The sequence below is a fragment of the Microtus pennsylvanicus genome, chromosome 12 (assembly GCF_037038515.1).
Source record: "Microtus pennsylvanicus isolate mMicPen1 chromosome 12, mMicPen1.hap1, whole genome shotgun sequence".
Classification (NCBI taxonomy): Eukaryota; Metazoa; Chordata; class Mammalia; order Rodentia; family Cricetidae; genus Microtus; species Microtus pennsylvanicus.
In genome coordinates, this window is record NC_134590.1 from 15034964 (window position 1) to 15053713 (window position 18750).

At 36.3% G+C, this 18750-nt stretch overlaps 1 protein-coding gene across 4 annotated transcripts in view; it reads left to right on the plus strand.

The window, feature by feature from the left end:
- Positions 1-18750, plus strand: part of Ankrd17 (ankyrin repeat domain 17) — a 151995-nt gene that overhangs the window by 77123 nt on the left and 56122 nt on the right. Inside the window, exons 9-16 of one of the 4 annotated variants that reach the window (XM_075944322.1) lie at positions 1537-1728; positions 2414-2523; positions 8333-8420; positions 10800-10927; positions 11144-11287; positions 11623-11725; positions 13134-13886; positions 18305-18453. In XM_075944322.1, coding sequence (XP_075800437.1) covers positions 1537-1728; positions 2414-2523; positions 8333-8420; positions 10800-10927; positions 11144-11287; positions 11623-11725; positions 13134-13886; positions 18305-18453 — 1667 coding nt within the window. The remainder of the gene's footprint in view (positions 1-1536; positions 1729-2413; positions 2524-8332; positions 8421-10799; positions 10928-11143; positions 11288-11622; positions 11726-13133; positions 13887-18304; positions 18454-18750) is intronic. The other 3 variants (XM_075944323.1, XM_075944324.1, XM_075944325.1) reach the window with 3 other exon arrangements.

The following is an 18750-nucleotide window of genomic DNA, read 5'->3' on the forward strand; positions in this document are numbered from 1 at the left end:
TGTGGAGCTTGGCCTATAAGGAATCTCTGGAAAAGTGAAATGATGTAAGAGTTTATATATCTTACACTTAGATAATAATCTCTGATGGAGGAGGGTCATCTGTCTATCTGTTGCTTTCATTGGTCAATTAATAAAGAAACTGCTTGGCCTGATAGGTCAGAACATAGGTGGGTGGAGTAGGCAGAACAGAATGCTGGGAAGAAGGGAAGTGAGGAAGCCGATGTGGAGCCAGCTGCCAGGTCAGACATGCTGAATCTTTCTCAGTAAACCACCACCTTTGTGGTGCTACAAAGATTATTAGAAATGCGTTAATCAAGATGTGAGAGTTAGCCAGTAAGAGGCTAGAGCTAATGGGCCAAGATGTGTTTAAATGAATACAATTTGTGTGTTGTAATTTCGGGTGTAAAACTAGGTGTGCAGGAGCTGGGTGGGACGAAAAGCAGGCCTCCTTGCCTTATCACTACAAATCTCCCATTATACTTTGAATGTGATTTTGTTTTTCTTTCAATAGTATTTTGTTTTTAGCCTTGTGAAATCTGGTCTATTTAGCACAAGTGGCACATTTATTTGTGTTTAAGTAGAGGATCTATTGCCTGGAACTTAAAAAGTACAGGATTTGAAGTATACTTTTTTGTTTGTTCTGATTTTTGGGTCAGGCTCTCTCTTTGTGTAGTCCTGTAGCTAGCTTTGTAGACCAGGCTGGCCTTAAACTCACAGAGATCTACCTGTCTCTGCTTCTCAAGTGCTGGGATTAAAGGTGTGCACTACCACAAAAGATAGTAATGCTGCTAGGGCAAGCTAATTACGTGAGTTAAAATCAGCTTGTTCTCCGGGTGGTGGTGGTCCACACTTTTAATCCCAGCACCCGGAATGCAGAGGCAGGTGGATCTCTGTGAGTTCAAGGCCAGCCTGATCTACAGAGCAAGTGCCAGGACAGGTTCCAAAGCTACAGAGAAACCCTGTCTTGGAAAGCCAAAAAAAAAAAAAAAAATAGCTTCTTCTGCTTTATGTAAAATGGTGCTGAAAATAAAATAAAGCATAAAGTCTTAGTAATATACTGTTCAGTGGATATTTATTCAACATTCCCAAGGACTTGGGCTTAATCTCTATCCAACACCACACAGTTGCCATGGGTTCATTCTCTAGCATTGCTCCTCCCCTAAATTAAAATTATTTAAATAAATGTACTTTAACAGTTGTACTTTTAATATTGCCTGGGAAATAATAAAAGCTCATTAAATGTTAGCTAATGCCATTAGTACATTTATCCTCTATTTTGAATCTTTGTAGGAGACAACTAGGTAATTTTATGACTCTGTAATCATAACTAATACCTTCTTTTTAAATAAATATTCCAACTATGTATAGAAGATAATGTCTTATAAATGTGGGTTTTTCTCCCATTTACTTTTGACTGCCACGAATGGGAAAGAGATACTTCTGTTTACTTTCGACATAGTTCATTAGGAAACAGTTGTGTTTTGTTTGTATATGAGTAAATTCTTGAGCTTTTTTTTAAGTAGAATCTTTTTTTAGGAGCAAATATCAATGCACAGACAGAAGAAACTCAAGAAACTGCCTTGACCCTGGCGTGCTGTGGAGGCTTTCTGGAAGTGGCAGACTTTCTCATTAAGGCTGGAGCTGATATCGAACTTGGGTGTTCTACCCCTCTAATGGAAGCTGCTCAAGAGGGCCATCTGGAGTTAGTTAAATACTTACTAGCTGCAGGTATGCATTTTTGCATTTGGGAATATACTACATGATGTAAATAAAGATCACACTACAAATATTTTTTATGTTATGGTATACAGAATTTGTGTTGAGCTGGGCAGTGGTGGCGCACGCCTTTAGTCCTATCACTAGGGTAGCAGAGGCAGGCGGATCTTTGTGAGTTCAAGGCCAGCCTGGTCTACTGAGCTAGTTCCAGGGCAGCTTCCAAAGCTACAGAGAAACTCTGTCTCAAAAAAAAAAAAAAAAAAGAATTTGTATTGAAAAGGTGTTCATGTGCATGTTCTGAATAATTTATCTGTCAGTATGTGCAGTTTTAAATTCAAATACTTTTATTCCAGGTTTTTCTTTTTAAAAAAATTATTTGTGTGTGAATGCATTTAGACATGCCACAGTGCATATGTTGAGGGGAAGAGGACAACTTGTGGGCGTCAGCTCTTTTTCAACCATGTGGTCCTTGGGACCAAGCTCAGGTGGTCAGTCTTAATGACAGTTGCTTTTACCTCTTGAGCTGTTTCTTGAAAACTTTCCCATCTTTTAAAGATGCTGTCAATATACTCACTATAATAATGTATATGTATATTTTGTCTGATTTAGGAGCTGTGAACTATCTTGAAGAAACAGATTTATGTTCATTTTTAAAAATGGTTTTAAAAATAATTATTATCATTTATAACTTCTACAGGAGCCAATGTTCATGCCACAACAGCAACAGGAGATACAGCTTTAACATACGCCTGTGAAAATGGCCATACAGATGTAGCGGACGTCTTACTACAGGCAGGTGCAGATCTGGTAAGCTGTATCACTTAAATCTTTATTGATAACAATAAGATGAATTAGGCATTGTAGCACATGCCTATACTCCTAGGAGCCTGAAGCAGGAAGATGCCCAAGAGTCCTAAGGCCTTCCTGGAGTTCATGGTGAGACCATGCCTCTGCAAATGAAGCCAAGAAATTAATTCAGAGGCATATCTTCTCACTTTTTTGGTTTTTTTTCCCTCACTTTTATTTAAAGTCACAGTTTTTTTTTAAACATTATTTAGTTTTTGTTCATTTTTTGTAATATTATTCAGTTCACTTATCTTGTATCCTTAAAAAGAAATGTTTTCTTGCCGGGTACTAGGGAGGCAGAGGCAGCCTGGTCTATAAGAGCTAGCTCCAGGATAGGCTCCAAAGATACAGAGAAACTCTGTCTCAAAAAACAAAAAAATATAGTTTTCTGCTAGAGATAGTACTCAAATTAAGTTATCCTTAGTTCTTTACTTAAGGTAAATGTGGCTTAGAAGCATTTCTTTGTAGGTAGGAAAAATTGCCCACTGTGTTTTGAGCATTATTAATTAAAACGTTAAGTATTGAATAATTGATACCACAAGTAGTACTGTAATTACTACTAATTTATATTAGTAAGGCGATTAAAATGGATTGTACGTACATTCAGTACAGTATATTAAGAGTTGTCACAAGGAATATATGGAGAGTGATTAAGGTCAAAAGATGTAACTAGTCATTTGAGATACTTCATTGGCTAGATGGGGTTTGGAAAAGGAGGCCTAGGAATATGACAAAAAAAAAAACTATATAATTGAAAAAACAATTATAGGAGTTGTCTGAATGCTTGGAAGGTATGGAGTAGCTCTGTGAAGGGAAGGTGTAGTCTCATGATAGCACTCAAGAGACTGGGAGTTCAAATGGAGCCTCACTACAGAGTGAGTTTTGAGGCTAGCCTGTGTTACATGAGACTCCTTCAGTAAATGATATGGGTTTGAGGAGAGGATGTATAAATATCCTAGCATTCGGAATACTGAAGCAGGAGGGTCACTGTTCTTGGAAGCCTGAGATATGTAGCAGGATGATGCATCTCGAATTTGACATGTTCTTAATAATAAAAACCATTAATCGAATATTAGGGGGTGAAACTGAAGAATCAGAGAAGCAAAGCAGCCAGCCACTGGGGTTTTTACCTATACAAAATCCTCAGACCAAAAAGGATTGAGCTCCTGTCTCCTCCAGCCTAATAGTCCTCTCTCCGCCCAGCCATATCAGTTCCTGTCTCCACTTCCTTAGATTACAGATGTGAGCCATCCCACCTGTCCTCAATTGTTAACTAGTGACTTGCGCTGCCCTTTAATCTTCAGCCAGGCTTTTTTTGTTAGAGCACAAGCAAGGTAATCACATTTCTCTCTTTTTTAAAAAAGAAAGTTATTAACTAATACAAAAAAAACCTATGTACAATAAGTACAATAACTATAAGCATTGTATATAGGCAATAAATACACAATATATACAGGCAAGAACAAGGTCTGGTCTGTTTGCATTTGATAAATTCAGAAAAAAATCCATTATCTGTCCTATTTTGATGAGTTCAAAAGGTTGTACCTTGATCCACCTAACTTGCATTAATTATCTACTCAAAATTATCTTTATATGTCTTTCAATCTTGTGCACTTACATTTTTTTAGTAATTTCTTTTCAGAATCTGATAACAAGGAAAACTATAAATATCTAGTCTTCAACTCCCTCGGAGACCCGAGAACGAATTAATATTGACTGAATAAGCAGGAAGTGCAAGCAAACGACTTTCCAAAAATGTGAAAAATGACAGAAACAGCTGACTACCTGGACAGTCACCCAAAGTTCCTCTGCAACGTTGGGGAATCCATCTTCAGCTTAGAGGCCTAGCATATTTGACAGACTTTTCTATGAAACAGGATATTCTGAAGGGCTGTCCTTCCTTGTTTTGGCAACGTTTGGCCATCCTTATTTTTGTGTCCTGCTTGTCCCATTTGGACAGCGTATTGTCAGTAGTAAAGAAAAGGGCATTTTCTTGCCCAGTGGCTAACTTTTACTACAAGATAAACTCCATATGAAGTTTCTTTGATGCCTATCTTCTCTGGAGTAGATTGGTGCTGCCTTGAGCAGACATGTTTCTCTGTCATTAAAATAAATAGAACTGTATGTTATTAAAACATCTTAAATGCCATATTCTACAGATTACTGAAGTGTTTGAAAACGGCCTGTCTAAGATTATATGTTTGACCTTAAAAATCTACCTAATGTGACTATATAAGCTTGATTGTAATAGATAACTAATTATTAAGCTGCATTTCCTTATTATCCTAAATATTTAGTAATAACTTTCAAGGACTGGAAATTTGTATTACCTTGTTAAATGAACTGTATAGGTACAATACTTTGAACAAAATTAGAAATGTATGTACAGTATTTTTTAACAAAAATAATCTTAAATTTGTATCAATATACAAAAATCCATGTCAATGTAAAATATTTAAAACTAATAGTTTATTTTTTGGTTTAAAAGCAGATTCAGTAATTTACCTTTTTATACTATTTCTATAACCTCCCTTTTTCTTTTCCGAGTAGATTCAATAAGCTATCCATATATCCTATCATATCTATATCCCCCTTTTTTTCTTTTCAAAACCAGAACTCTGAATCTAATCTCCTTTGTTCAACTTTTTTCCTGACCATTAGCAATAATAACTTGTAACCTACCACCCTAAATGATGACAAATATCCATAACCTATTGATCCATCAAGCCCCCTCCCCCAACTTCTTGGGAATGTGGGCGTCATGTTCTTAAAATTACTTCCTGATGTCTAGGGATTGTGAAAAGAAAAATTTGGGTTAATTGTCAAGTCCTGGGAGAGGTAGCTTTATCATTTGTTGTCCAGTCTCTAAGTCGTGGCAAAATGAAGGGCTTGTGTCACGTCCTGACTAGAATAGTCTGTGAGACGGGATCATCTCAGCTAGCCAACTTGAAATTGTCTTGAGCAGTTTGTAGTTCAAAGTCGGTCTTCAGGTGTTGTTTTTCATTTTAGTGGTGTTGTCATGGCCTTGGTATAGTTGTTGTTGTGGGGCTCTATCATCTTTTTTGAGACTTCAGAGATCACTCTTAGGCATGGTGTTGGTTCAGTGCAGAAAACTTAGACATTTTAAATGTCATATGCAGTATATCTTAACGATATTTAAGGATCAATATTTGTTATGTACATCCAGAGTACAAAAATTTAATCCCTAGTTACCTGATACTCAAATCCAGAATCATGTACAGGAAGCTAGATGAAGCCTTTTTCTTGAATTCTTAAGTGTTCTATATGACCATTAATATCATGACAAAAAGTTTAAAGAAGATGATAGATAGATAGATAGATAGATAGATAGATAGATAGATAGATAGATAGATGGATCTTATAAGTTTTGAGATAATATGAATACCTTAATAAAAGATTAAAGAGTCAAAATAAAACCAAAGTAGTATGAGATTAGTGGCAATAAATTACTTCCTACATTTTGGTTTTTCTTGTCCCATAACAAGTGGATCTTTATAATGCTATATTATTTGTATTTTAATATATAAAGCTTGCCTGAAGATCAGTGCAAAACAGCCACACTAGTCAGGCATACAGGCCAGCCAGTTGTTGTACACACCATTAATCTTAGCACTAGAGACGAATATAAAACGGGAGGAGATAGTTCTCCCTCTCAATCTGATGATTGGGTGCAGAATTGTCCATTTTCAATCTGTGGTAGAGGTAAGAGCCTGTGGCTGGCTGCTTTACTTTTCTGATCTCAGGTTAAACCTCAGTATCTATCTCTGTGCTTTTATAATTCATGGTACAGCCCTCTGGCATAAGACAGATTTTGGAATTTTCCTTTTAACAAAAAAAAGCTTGAGTTTAGAGAAGGAGAGAGCCACTCTCCAATTTCACAGCCCACTTTAATTTTTTAAATGTACTGCGACGATAAAAAGTCTTTTTGCATTATATGACTGGAGAGAAAAACAGAAACAAACATTTGGGATGATTCATGACATTTTATCCTGTTAGAAATATGACATGCTAATGGGCCAATTTAATCCTTTTCTTGGAGCATTTTTTTTTCTGAATTTTTTTCTCCTTCATTTCTTATTTGTCCATTCGCTTTCCGATTCTTTAGCTGGATCCCTTCATTCTCCTGAAAAGACACAAAAACCATTCTCCAACTCTTAATTTTGGGGAGGTTCCTTTTGGCAAGTTATATCTGATCAAATGAAAAGAATTTGTTAGTTTTTTAGGTTAGTTTAGATGGAACGGCCACATAGTTTGATGACCTAGCATCTCTTTTAATTAAGAGGTTTCTTTTGTTCAAATTGAACCTTTATCAATTTTGATGGTATCCATATCTTTTCTTCTCTTATGGAAACAAGCAAAACCCCTTCCCCAGTGTAACACATGTCCCAGTTTGTAGTCTAAGTTCAGCACATTTTTAAAGTATAAAGGCTGATTTAATTCCATAGATTTTTTCCCCATTATTCAGTGTCTCTCCTCCGCTGTTGTTCCTTACTTATTAGTATTTAGAAAATTCAAATAAAGCATTATGTAATCTATTTCTGGGGGTCTTTATTACTCCTTTCTGTTTATTTAGCATATCTTTTAGAGTTCAGTTTGATGTTTCTATGACTGCTTGTACTGTAGGATTGTGTGGTATACCTGTAATATACTTTATATTGTAATAAGCAAAAAGCTTTTATTTTATTAGAGACACATATGCTGGAGTATTATCAGTCTTAATTTGTACGGGTATTGCCATGATAGAGACGACATTAAAACAAAGAGTGAGATATGAGAGGTGATGACTGAATGAGCCAATGAGCCAACTCCCAGTTTTCTTTTCTTTTCTTTCTTTTCTTTTCTTTTCTTTTCTTTTCTTTTCTTTTCTTTTCTTTTCTTTTGTTTTTGGTTTTTCAAGACAGGGTTTCTCTGTAGCTTTGGAGCCTGTCTGGAACTAGCTCTTGTAGACCAGGTTGGCCTCAAACTCACAGAGATCTGCCTGCTTCTGCCTCCCAAGTGCTGGGATTAAAGGCATGCTGGGCTTGTAGCCTCATTGCTGTCTACTGACCTCCCTGTAATGGATTAAGTAAGAATGCTGTGGATCCCAGGTGCCTAAACAGCGGGTGTGGGCAGTGGGTCCCAACAGCAGCCAGTTCCAGTTAATTCCCAAGTGGCTGCCCTGGGCCATAAGGGGCAGCAAGTCCCACAAGGAGGGAAAGACAGATGGGCATGCCAAGAGACCAAGCCGCATTTCTCCGAAGGTGGCTGGTCCTGGGCAGGGAGAGAAAGAGACGTGCAGAGTGAGGTTGGATATTTATTTAGTGGATTATGGAAGGGAAGGGAAGAAGGGGAAAGAGCAGAGAGAAACAGACTGACAGAGACAGAGGGGCGAAGGGAATAATGGGGAGAATGGAGCAAGGCAGAATCTGCCTCTTGGGAGAGGCTGAAAAGAAGAGGCTCAGGCTGGAAGGTGAAGATCAGCTTGCCTTGGTGGACGGGGAGGGGGAGTGGCATGGCTTGTCTCTTAAAGGAACAGAGCAGACCATTACACTCCCTACTTTACGTTTTAAATTATTACAATAAAGTGCATATATAATTTTTAATTGAAAGTATATTTTCTTAATTTGCACATTATATGATAATAATACTTGGGTTGAGAATTTATTTTTTATTTTTATGGTAAGAGTAATTAAGTATCCCCTCACAATTAAGTATGAGTTTTACAACTAGGGTTTTTTTGCTTTGTTTTTGTCTTTGTGTTTTATAACAGGAGCATGAATCTGAAGGTGGGAGAACTCCTTTAATGAAAGCTGCACGTGCCGGTCATGTTTGCACAGTGCAGTTCTTAATCAGTAAAGGTAAGTTTATGTAGAAGAAATTTTTTCTTTCTTTTTCTCAACTGTCTCGGTGGTAATATGATAAGGCATTTTGACCTTTGAAGGCCCTTTCTGGTTGTTCTATGACATGTAGAAGGGATGCTCCTAACAGTAATAAACGTCTCATAAAACATAATTGTGAACTACAAGAGGCTATTACACCAAGTAGCAGTCTTGTGAAGAAACACTTATTAAAAAATTTCTTTTCTGTAAAATATTGTATGTTTAATTCCTATTCTGTTTGTTTAATATAACATTGTTTTCAAACATGAGTTTTTGCTTTTTGCCTCTGTAGAACTTGGGGACAACACCTTTTTTACTTTATGTTGTCTTTATTTCTTTAGTTTTTTGAGACAGGGTTTCTCTGTAGCCTTGGAGCCTTTCCTGGAAACTAGCTCTTGTAGACCAGGCTGACCTTGAACTCACAGAGATCTGCCGGCCTCTGCCTCCTGAGTGCTGGGATTAAAGGCGTGCGCCACCATCGCCCGGCAACAATGAGATGATTTTTTTTCTTTTTCTTTTTTAATTTAATATTTTCCGTGAGATATTTTTTTAACTGAAATAAAAAATATTTAGAATTTAATTGTGATACGTGTCAGTGTACATGAGGATTTTCATTCATACTCAGCAATTATTCTTTTGAATCTGTTAGTGACCAAATAAACACATTGTTTTAAATAATTTCTTCAATATTTACCCAAACTCTATTAAAATTGTTTTTCAAGCTGGGCGGTGGTGGCGCACACCTTTAATCCCAGCACATTTTTAATCTGCCATAAGAGTAAAACAAATTCTTGAAAAACAATTTTATTTTTTTATTTTTTTTGGATTTTTCCAGACAGGGTTTCTCCATAGCTTTTTGGTTCCTGTCCTGGAACTAGCTCTTGTAGACCAGGCTGGCCTCGAACTCACAAAGATCCACCTGCCTCTTCCTCCCTTGTGCTGTAATTAAAGACATAAACCACTAACCCCCCTGCCTTGGGTTGATTTTTAATAAGTTTGATTCCACTTCCTTTCTCAAATTTTCAGTTGGCACTTTACCCAGCACAGTCAGGGATGTAACTGAGGACGAAAGTATGATACTCTCTCCTCTGATGGCTTTCTAATGAGAAATAGGGAAAATAATGTTAGATAGTTCTCTGTTCATTGTGGGTGTTCTTTTTTAAATGTATTTAGACTATTGAAGAAAATATTTGTCTTAAAACAAAGATTTTATTTTTAGTATGTTTTAAAATTGTCTGTGTAGCCCCGTGTGGTGGTGCACGTCTTTAATCCCAGCACTCGGGAGGCAGAAGCATGTGGATCTCTGAGTGTGGGTGTAAATTTTTTTTTTTTTGGCTGTGGATTTGCACACATGGTTACAGTGCCCATCAATGCCAGAAGAGGGCATCAGATCTCCTGAAACTAGAGATTCAGGTGATTGTGAGCTCTGTGTGGGTGTTGGAACCAAACTTGAATTCCTCCAATGAATTTCAAGTATTATTAGCCATTGAGTGAGCCATCTTTCTTGCCCCCGTGTTTTCCCTTTTCAGTGTAGTAATTGCTATCGGTATACTACAACCTTGTATAATCTTTACTGATACAAACTAAAATGTCTATAAGAGAAATGAAGCATATGCCTGTGGCATTTGCGTTTGAATGGTTCTGTATAGGAAAGAGTTTCCTGAAAATGAAGGCTTTGTGAAACATGAGAGACTGTTGACAGTCAGAGGAGCTGGTGGATGAGCATGTGAGGGTTCATTTCACCATCTTCTCTACTCTTTATGATTTTTAATTTTTCCATATTATTGAGCCAGTGAGATGAGTTAGTGGGTATCACTGTGTAAAAGTACTTTCTTCTGCTTTGCCTGATGACCTGAACATAAAGCTTGGAGCCCACATGGTAGAAAGAGAAAATAACCAACTTCCACAACTTGTCCTTTGACCTCCACATGCAAACCATGTCCTAAATGCACCGTATGTATGTATGTATGTATGTACACATACATATATGTATATGTACATACATACATACATACGTATATATGTATGTTTGTGTGCACGAACATTAAGTGATTTATAAAATTTTGCCACAGCTGGGCATAGGAAAATAGATCAGTGGTTATGACCAATTGCCATTCTTTAGGCAGACCCGGGTGCAGTTCACAGCACCTGTATCTGGTAGCCCACAGTCTTCTGTAACTCTGGTCCAGGGTATCCAATGTCCTCTGGCCTGGCCTCCCAGGGCATCTGCAAGCACATGGGGCACATAAACTCACGCAGATACACACACAAACATATAAATTAAAATGAATAAATATTAATTTTTTTTCTTTTTTTTTTAACCACTCTACCAATGTATTTTTTCCATGTTTGTTTTAGGAGCAAATGTGAATCGAACCACAGCTAATAATGACCATACTGTACTGTCCCTGGCTTGTGCAGGGGGTCATTTGGCAGTGGTGGAACTGCTTTTGGCTCATGGGGCAGACCCTACTCACCGTTTAAAAGTAGGTAACTCAAGTGATTAAGCGGCTTTATGAATTCCGCATCTTGAACTTCGTAAAATTACCATATGTAACTTCTATTTGTAATGACATTCTGAGTATTAGATCTCTGACTTAAATGGAAGAACACTGTTTGCTGTTAAATATTTAATATGCTTGTACCTGAGACCTGATAGCTTTCTTAATGTGCTTATGTGTTTCCTTTATTTACTCTTTTAGGATGGCTCAACCATGTTGATAGAAGCAGCAAAAGGTGGCCATACCAGTGTTGTTTGCTATCTTTTAGACTATCCTAATAATCTGCTTTCAGCCCCTCCACCAGATGTCACTCAGCTAACGCCCCCATCCCACGATTTAAATAGGGTAAGATTCAAGGTTAAAGCATTTTATATTTTTAGCTATAATTTTCATTAAATAAGATTATTTTTGTTAAGATGAAATTTGTATAATTATGCCAAGGCCATTATATATTTAGCCTAACATTTATCTAGATTGATGGGTTATAATTTACTTTTTTAAAATTATGCTTAGAATAACTGGAATTCATAGCTACTTTTTAAAAAAATCACAGAAAAAGAGAATAATTTAATGTAAAAATATGTCATTGTCCGAAATGGTCTTATTCGTTTAACAACTCTGCAAGTTATTAGTGTGATAATGAATTGTGTACTAAAGAAACAACTCATCCTTTCTCTTAGGCACCTCGTGTACCAGTTCAAGCACTGCCCATGGTTGTCCCACCTCAGGAGCCCGACAAACCACCTGCCAATGTTGCTACTACTCTTCCCGTTAGGAATAAAGGTCAGTTATACTTCTGAGACTTTTTCTTACATGTCCAGGTGAAATTAAGAATACAAAAACTAGCCCCACAAAAATTATTTTTCACCAACAATGAATTTACTAAGTTGGTACCATTAACGTTTTGTTTGTTTGTTTGTTGTTTTAAACCAATGAAAAAACAACTTTCTGGGAGAGAAGATAGGTATTGAGAGACTCAGGAGATCCAGGTGCTCCTTTTTGATGGAATTCTGATTATCCACTATTTCTTCCAATAAGTAGTCATTTTTATTCATGTTAAGTTGGATACAGTTGGATGACAATTCTTATCATTTTTATTTAACATACCTAAGTCTTTGTAGTGATATGAGGCATAAAGATTAAGAAGTTTGATCAAATATTCAAATTCAATTTTAAGAATTCGTTTTAACTAGGTCACTTTTTCCACAACTAATAATTTAAAGATACGTAAGATGCAGTTGTTATTTCTTAGAATTCCAAGGTCCATTTTTTTACTTGTTTATATCATACCATGCCTGTTCTTAAGTATGTCCCCAAACATGACACCTGCCAGTTGGAATCAGTTTTTATTTTGAAAAGTTTTACTTGAAGAAACTGTGACTTTTGCATCTTGGTTTTGGCTACCTGTATTCTTATACCAACAAGTATGCTAAATATTCCCAGCAACTCTTTTCAGTCACAACCACTAGCCTGTCTTGGCATCCTTTTCAGTTGGTTGCTAACCCTGTTAGCCAGAGAAGCCTGTCTCCCTGGCTGTCAGAAGGTACGGAGGATGGCGTAGTCCAGCAACTTTTCTATCAGGAACTAAATCCCAGTTCTCTGTTGGCAAGGTAGCTGTGTGACTGTGTGAATTCTCCTTCCTTTGTCAGTCTTGAAGGTGGTAGGTCCCAACAAAGACATATTTTAGTTGGATTTTAGTTTCTTGGTTACATCTCAGTGGTTTGGGCATTCTTTGTGTGTATGTGTGTGTGTTTATCAAAGAAACAGACATTTATTAAGTGTGGAAAATCTTGATGTAGACATCTAAATTTTCTCTACACCTTAATTTATTTTTCTGCTCTTATGATTTTTACATTGTGACATATGAAATACCTACACATAGTGGTAGACTTGACTCTAACTGCACCATGTAGGTGTCGCAAACTTTCATCCCTCTGTTATCTTACTTTAGCCTTGTGATGTTTATAAATTCTGAATTCTACTTCCAGAGATTACTCTATGCACATAAAATACATACATTATATATTTATGATAGAGAAGGTGGACTTGTGTTTAACTCCTTAAAAGTATATTTCACCTTCGTGGATATGATACCTTGGTGCATAACTGTAGGCACTAAACCTCCCAACAGTAACTCTGTAATGAGGATGCCATTCATGTGCACTTCTGAGGGGGTTTCTTTTTCACACAGCTGCTTCTAAACAAAAGTCCAACAGCCATTTGCCAGCAAACAGCCAGGATGTACAGGGTTACATCACCAATCAGTCTCCAGAGAGCATTGTAGAAGAGGCTCAGGGAAAGTTAACAGAACTGGAACAGAGGATAAAAGAAGCCATAGAGAAAAATGCCCAGCTGCAGTCCTTGGAGCTGGCCCATGCTGACCAACTTACCAAGGAGAAGATTGAGGAGCTGAACAAAACGAGGGAGGAGCAAATTCAGAAGAAACAAAAGATTCTGGAGGAACTGCAGAAAGTAGAACGAGAGTTACAACTGAAAACTCAGCAGCAGCTGAAAAAACAATATCTAGAAGTTAAAGCTCAAAGAATTCAACTTCAGCAGCAACAGCAACAGTCTTGTCAACACCTGGGACTACTTACTCCTGTTGGGGTTGGAGAACAGCTTTCTGAGGGAGACTATGCACGGTTACAACAAGTGGATCCTGTTTTGCTTAAAGATGAACCTCAGCAGACTGCTGCTCAGATGGGTTTTGCACCAATCCAGCCTCTGGCGATGCCTCAAGCTTTGCCTCTGGCCGCGGGTCCCTTGCCTCCAGGGTCCATCGCAAATCTTACAGAACTTCAAGGAGTGATAGTTGGACAGCCAGTACTGGGCCAAGCACAGTTGGCAGGGCTGGGGCAAGGAATTCTCACTGAAACACAACAAGGGTTAATGGTAGCCAGCCCTGCTCAGACCCTCAATGACACGCTGGATGACATCATGGCAGGTGGGTTTATATTGTTATGAGCAGGTATCAAATATGATTTGCTTAAGGAGAGTAAGAGTGTGCCAGAATATTTTTTTTAACCATTGCTCAACTTTTGAGAACTATTTTTGGACTCTTGACACATTATGTTTTTAGAAATATTAGTGTTAAGATCATCTCAGATGGCTATAGGTCAAATTAAAGATTAGTTCATAGAATAAAAATGACCAGTCTGTCTGTCTGAGCTTGGAATCCAGGTTTTTCAGCAGTGAGTTGAACCTTGGCTTTTACTTTTGGTTTTTGTTTTCACTTTAAGTTCAGAACACTGGGGTTGGGTTTTGGCATTTTTGCTTCTGTATTCACACCAATAAAAGAAAAATTGATAAAAGTTGAAGAAAAAAGATATTAGGGTATATTAGGAAGTCTATTTGTGATACAAAGAAATACCTGTGATAAAAAGAAGTACCAAACTTCATGATGGCTATTTAAGAATAAGCAAACAACAAAACAAACATGTTTACAGCATTAATAAAGTATCGAGTAGAGTCTGATTCTACTGTATGTCAGTGATTTTTATCCCCTGTGAATATTAATGTATAGTCTGTTTCTGACTGTATTATGGGAAGGCATGTTCCCCTAACAGTATGGTAAATGACATGTTTTCAATGTGTAGCCAGAAAGAGTGTCTTCTATTCTAGTAAAGGTTGCAGCTTGAGAAGAGTTTTAATGCTGCTTCTTTGGGTCTGATTTTTTTTTTTTTTTTTTTTTTTTTTTTTGGATTTTTCGAGACAGGGTTTCTCCTTAGCTTTTGGTTCCTGTCCTGGAACTAGCTCTTGTAGACCAGGCTGGCCTCGAACTCACAGAGATCCGCCTGCCTCTGCCTCCCGAGTGCTGGGATTAAAGGCGTGTGCCACCACTGCCTGGCTCTTTGGGTCTGATTTTTATGAATTGTATAATAGTAGGGTGAGATTTCATAGGGTTGTAAGTCATAAAGAATGATCTGTTACCTAAAGTAATTTTCCTTCTTCAGGAAGGAAGATTGATAAGGAAGGGAAAGTGGAGAATAAAGGGAGTAAATAGTTGTTGAATTTTGGTAATTTTCTTTTGATTTCTTCCCATTTTTTTTTAATTCATTTGTCTTTACCTGGATGATTTACTTTTTCTAATTTTAAACTATTTGAGAAACATTTATTATGAGGAAGTCATACATTACTATAAGTTTTTTTTTTATAGAAAATATTCTTTCTAGCGTTTAGATTTTTAGGTTGAGATAATTCAGAAACTGAGATAAACAGGTAATGAGGTAGATTTTGCATTTCAAAAATTGGTATAGTTTCCCAGCCCCTCTTTTTTTGTATCTTCTCAGTAATGTGTGATAAGAAAATCTCTGCTAATCCTTCGAGTAACATAACTTTACACCAGAATAATTGTTAGTAATGACTAATAATAAGAATTGTAACAATCTTAATACAAGTATAGATTTTTTTTTAAGACTTAAATCCCAATTAATCATCACTAACTGGTTATGATATCTAATAAACTTTAAAGACTTTAACATTGTATGACAATTAGCTCATAATAGTTATAAATCCGAAATTGATACCATGGCCCTGGCCAGTAACTTAAATCGTAATTCTCTGTTGTATCAGATTTACAAAAGATTATGGAGTTAAGTATTATTTATTGATGAAATGAAGGTTTGGAGCGTTTTATATAATGACTGTTGGAAAGTTTGTTTGATGTGCTCTCAGTATACCTGATGTATTTGAGCATAGTTGTCAACAATTTGCTGATTGTAAAATTTTTGAATTCTGATGAGAATAATCAGATGTTTGTAAATCAGCTTTTTTAAATTGATTCATTTATTTCCAGAATTTCTGTCTTATGTGTTTAAGGTGTTTCTTCATAAAATTTTTTTAGTTTAATGAACGTAAGGTTCTAGGGATTATGATAACTTTGCTACTTTCTAAAAACGCTGCTATATCATGCTCTTCTTTGTGGGTAGAGAAACATACTCAGCAGAAAAAGAACATAATTAAAAGAAATCTTACTGTCTTCTTGCAGATGACCCCTATCTATACCTCATTCCTATTCACATGCTCTACATATGTATGTGCACGTTCAAGCACACAGCTTTCTTCTGGATTCTCATTGTTTGAATAACTTCTGATCTTCCTTGTCCTTTCAGTTGACTGAGGGTCATTTCCACTTCTTATTTTTGGACTTCTTGTGTAACACAACCTCATTTGGCCTTCTTTCCCCAAGCACCTTTGTTCCTTAGTTCTCATTTGTTAGGTTTCCTGTACCAAGCTCTCCTTCCTTCTGATACTTAGCTGGCCAATTCTTCAACCTTCCTTAATCACCAAATAAAAACTAGGCACTTGTTTAACCTGTCCTAACACGAACCTTTGTTTTGTGTTGATGAAAATTTCCATTTCTGCTGTTAAAGCTTTTCAAGCCCTCCCTAAATTGAATTTCAAAATGTTAAGAAAAATAAAAAATTTTTTTAGAACTATAATTTTTTTCTGGACTTAGATTTTTTAAGCTTTCCCTCTTATCTCTTTAGTAAACGATTGAATGATGAGCAGTCACTTACTCTTGATAAAACAGTTTCAAAGGAAATAAGGTTTTACTCATCAACTTTAGATGAGTCTCATCGAAACACCCCATCTGAACCACTCAGAGCAAGAGAGCTAATCTCAGTAGGTTCTTTAAAATATACTATTCCAGTTGGATTGTGGGTTAAAATGTAGACATCTACCAATCTTTTAAACCATTTTAAATTAATAGAATAAAAATCATCAAGGGCCAAAGAAATATAGCTCAGTTGGTTTATAGTTTGTGTTGAAAACGTGAAGCAATGAATTTATCCCTGGCATTCCATGAAACCAGTGGTGCACTCCTGCAGTCCCAACACTTAGTAGGTTGAAGGCAGTAATAGCAAAAATTCAAGGTCTTTTTAAACATGGAATCTATCTTAAGAGCAGTGAATTTTACATGATTTTTTTTAAATTTGTGTATAGGATAAGAATATTCAAAGAAATTATTTAATCTTAAAATCTATATATGCTCATATGGGGCTGTAATCCTTGCAATCTGAGTTAGACTTGGGAGATCAAGATTACAAGATTGAAACCTTGTAATCAATATTATCAAATAGTATTGGAGTCTTTAGATAATTAGTAGCACCTGTTTCTTCCTCATGATCTGGTTCCTTAATTATTCAGATGTTTTGTTTTGTTTTTTTGTTGTTGTCGTTGTTCTTTGTTTCTTTTGACTTTTAAGTGAACTAAAAATGTACTATTATAGAATGTGTGTGGCTATAATGTACAGTGTATGTTTGTGCCTGACCTTAAGATTTTATGTAAAGTAGATTTTTTAATTGATAGTCATGTTTATAACTGTTACAAGATCAATTTCACTAATATTCTTGGCAAGATAAATTATTTTGCCTGGTTTCAGATTCAGCTGTGAATCTATAATTGTTTTCTGTCTGCTGTAGTTGACAGTACTTGGAAAACATGCATCTGCACTCTATTCAGAGATGATTGTCCAAAAGTTACTGTGGGTGACGAGGAAGATATGTTCACACATTAGCTACAGAGCTGAGTTACTGGGAGAACAAAGTCCCATAACATAATCTTGTCTATTGTATGCCTCTGTCTTTAGCAATATTCTCCCACCCCAAGTACAGACCTAACTAGCCATTATTTAAATCATATATGTTGGTGAAATGAGATTACATCAGATTCCTACATAGAAGAAAACGAATCCATATTGGGAGGATGACTGTGTAAATATATTTATTTCTAGCCTAATGTTAATTTTGTTCTAAGTCAGTGTGATTGCCAGGTTGATTGTGGGACATTTTATTCCTCTCATAATGTAAGAAAAAATATATTATCTGTGTGAGGATTGATTTTTTTTTTTTAATTCTTGAAAAAAAAGTCACACCAGGGCCTTCAAAGTTACTATTGCTCTGTTGTGTTTAGTAAATATGTGGTGTTTGAAGTAATTTGACTTGAATCTTCCATTCTAACAATGAAGTAACTTTTATTTGCTCTACAGTACAAGGAGGTGTAAAGTTGGCAAAAAATTTTACTTTCCCCCCTTTTATTCTTATTCTTGAGTATTTTACCATTTATTTCTTTTCTATGTAATATTAGTACGTGAAATATTTTTGTTTTCAGGTATTATGGATTAAGATTTTATGATTACTTATTAAAAGAGAATTTGTCTTTCAGGTGGATTATTGTATAGGAAGTGGATTATTCAATATACATTCTAAGTTGGGGCTGTCCACCAATTAAAAACATTCAGAAAATTAGTTATTAATGTTATAATAGTGTCTTACAACCATTTTGATTAAAAAAAAATATTTCTTAACTCTTTCCTAACAATGTTTGGTCCTTATTAAGTGCAGTTATTTTGTTCAACAGCAGTCAGTGGAAGAACATCTGCAATGTCAAACACTCCTACCCACAGTATCGCTGCTTCTATTTCCCAACCTCAGACTCCAACTCCAAGTCCTATCATCTCTCCTTCAGCCATGCTTCCTATCTACCCTGCCATTGATATCGATGCACAGGTAAGCTCACGTTAGGAGAGGTGGTCACTGGACCTTCAGTGGTCCTAACTTATTAGACTGCATTGGCACAGACCCCCGATACAATTAAAGCTCATCATCCATTTTTTAAAAAACTGTGAAGGCAGATATGGTGGCTCACACTTAATCCTATCATTTAGAAGTTTAAGGCAGAACTACATGAGTTCAAGCCAGCTTGGGCCTTCATAGTTAATGCCAGGCCTGGCTGAGCTTTAAAGATTACTTTTAGTTTAGAAAGTACTAGATGTAAAAGAAGTAGTTTAGTAAGATTAAAAGGAA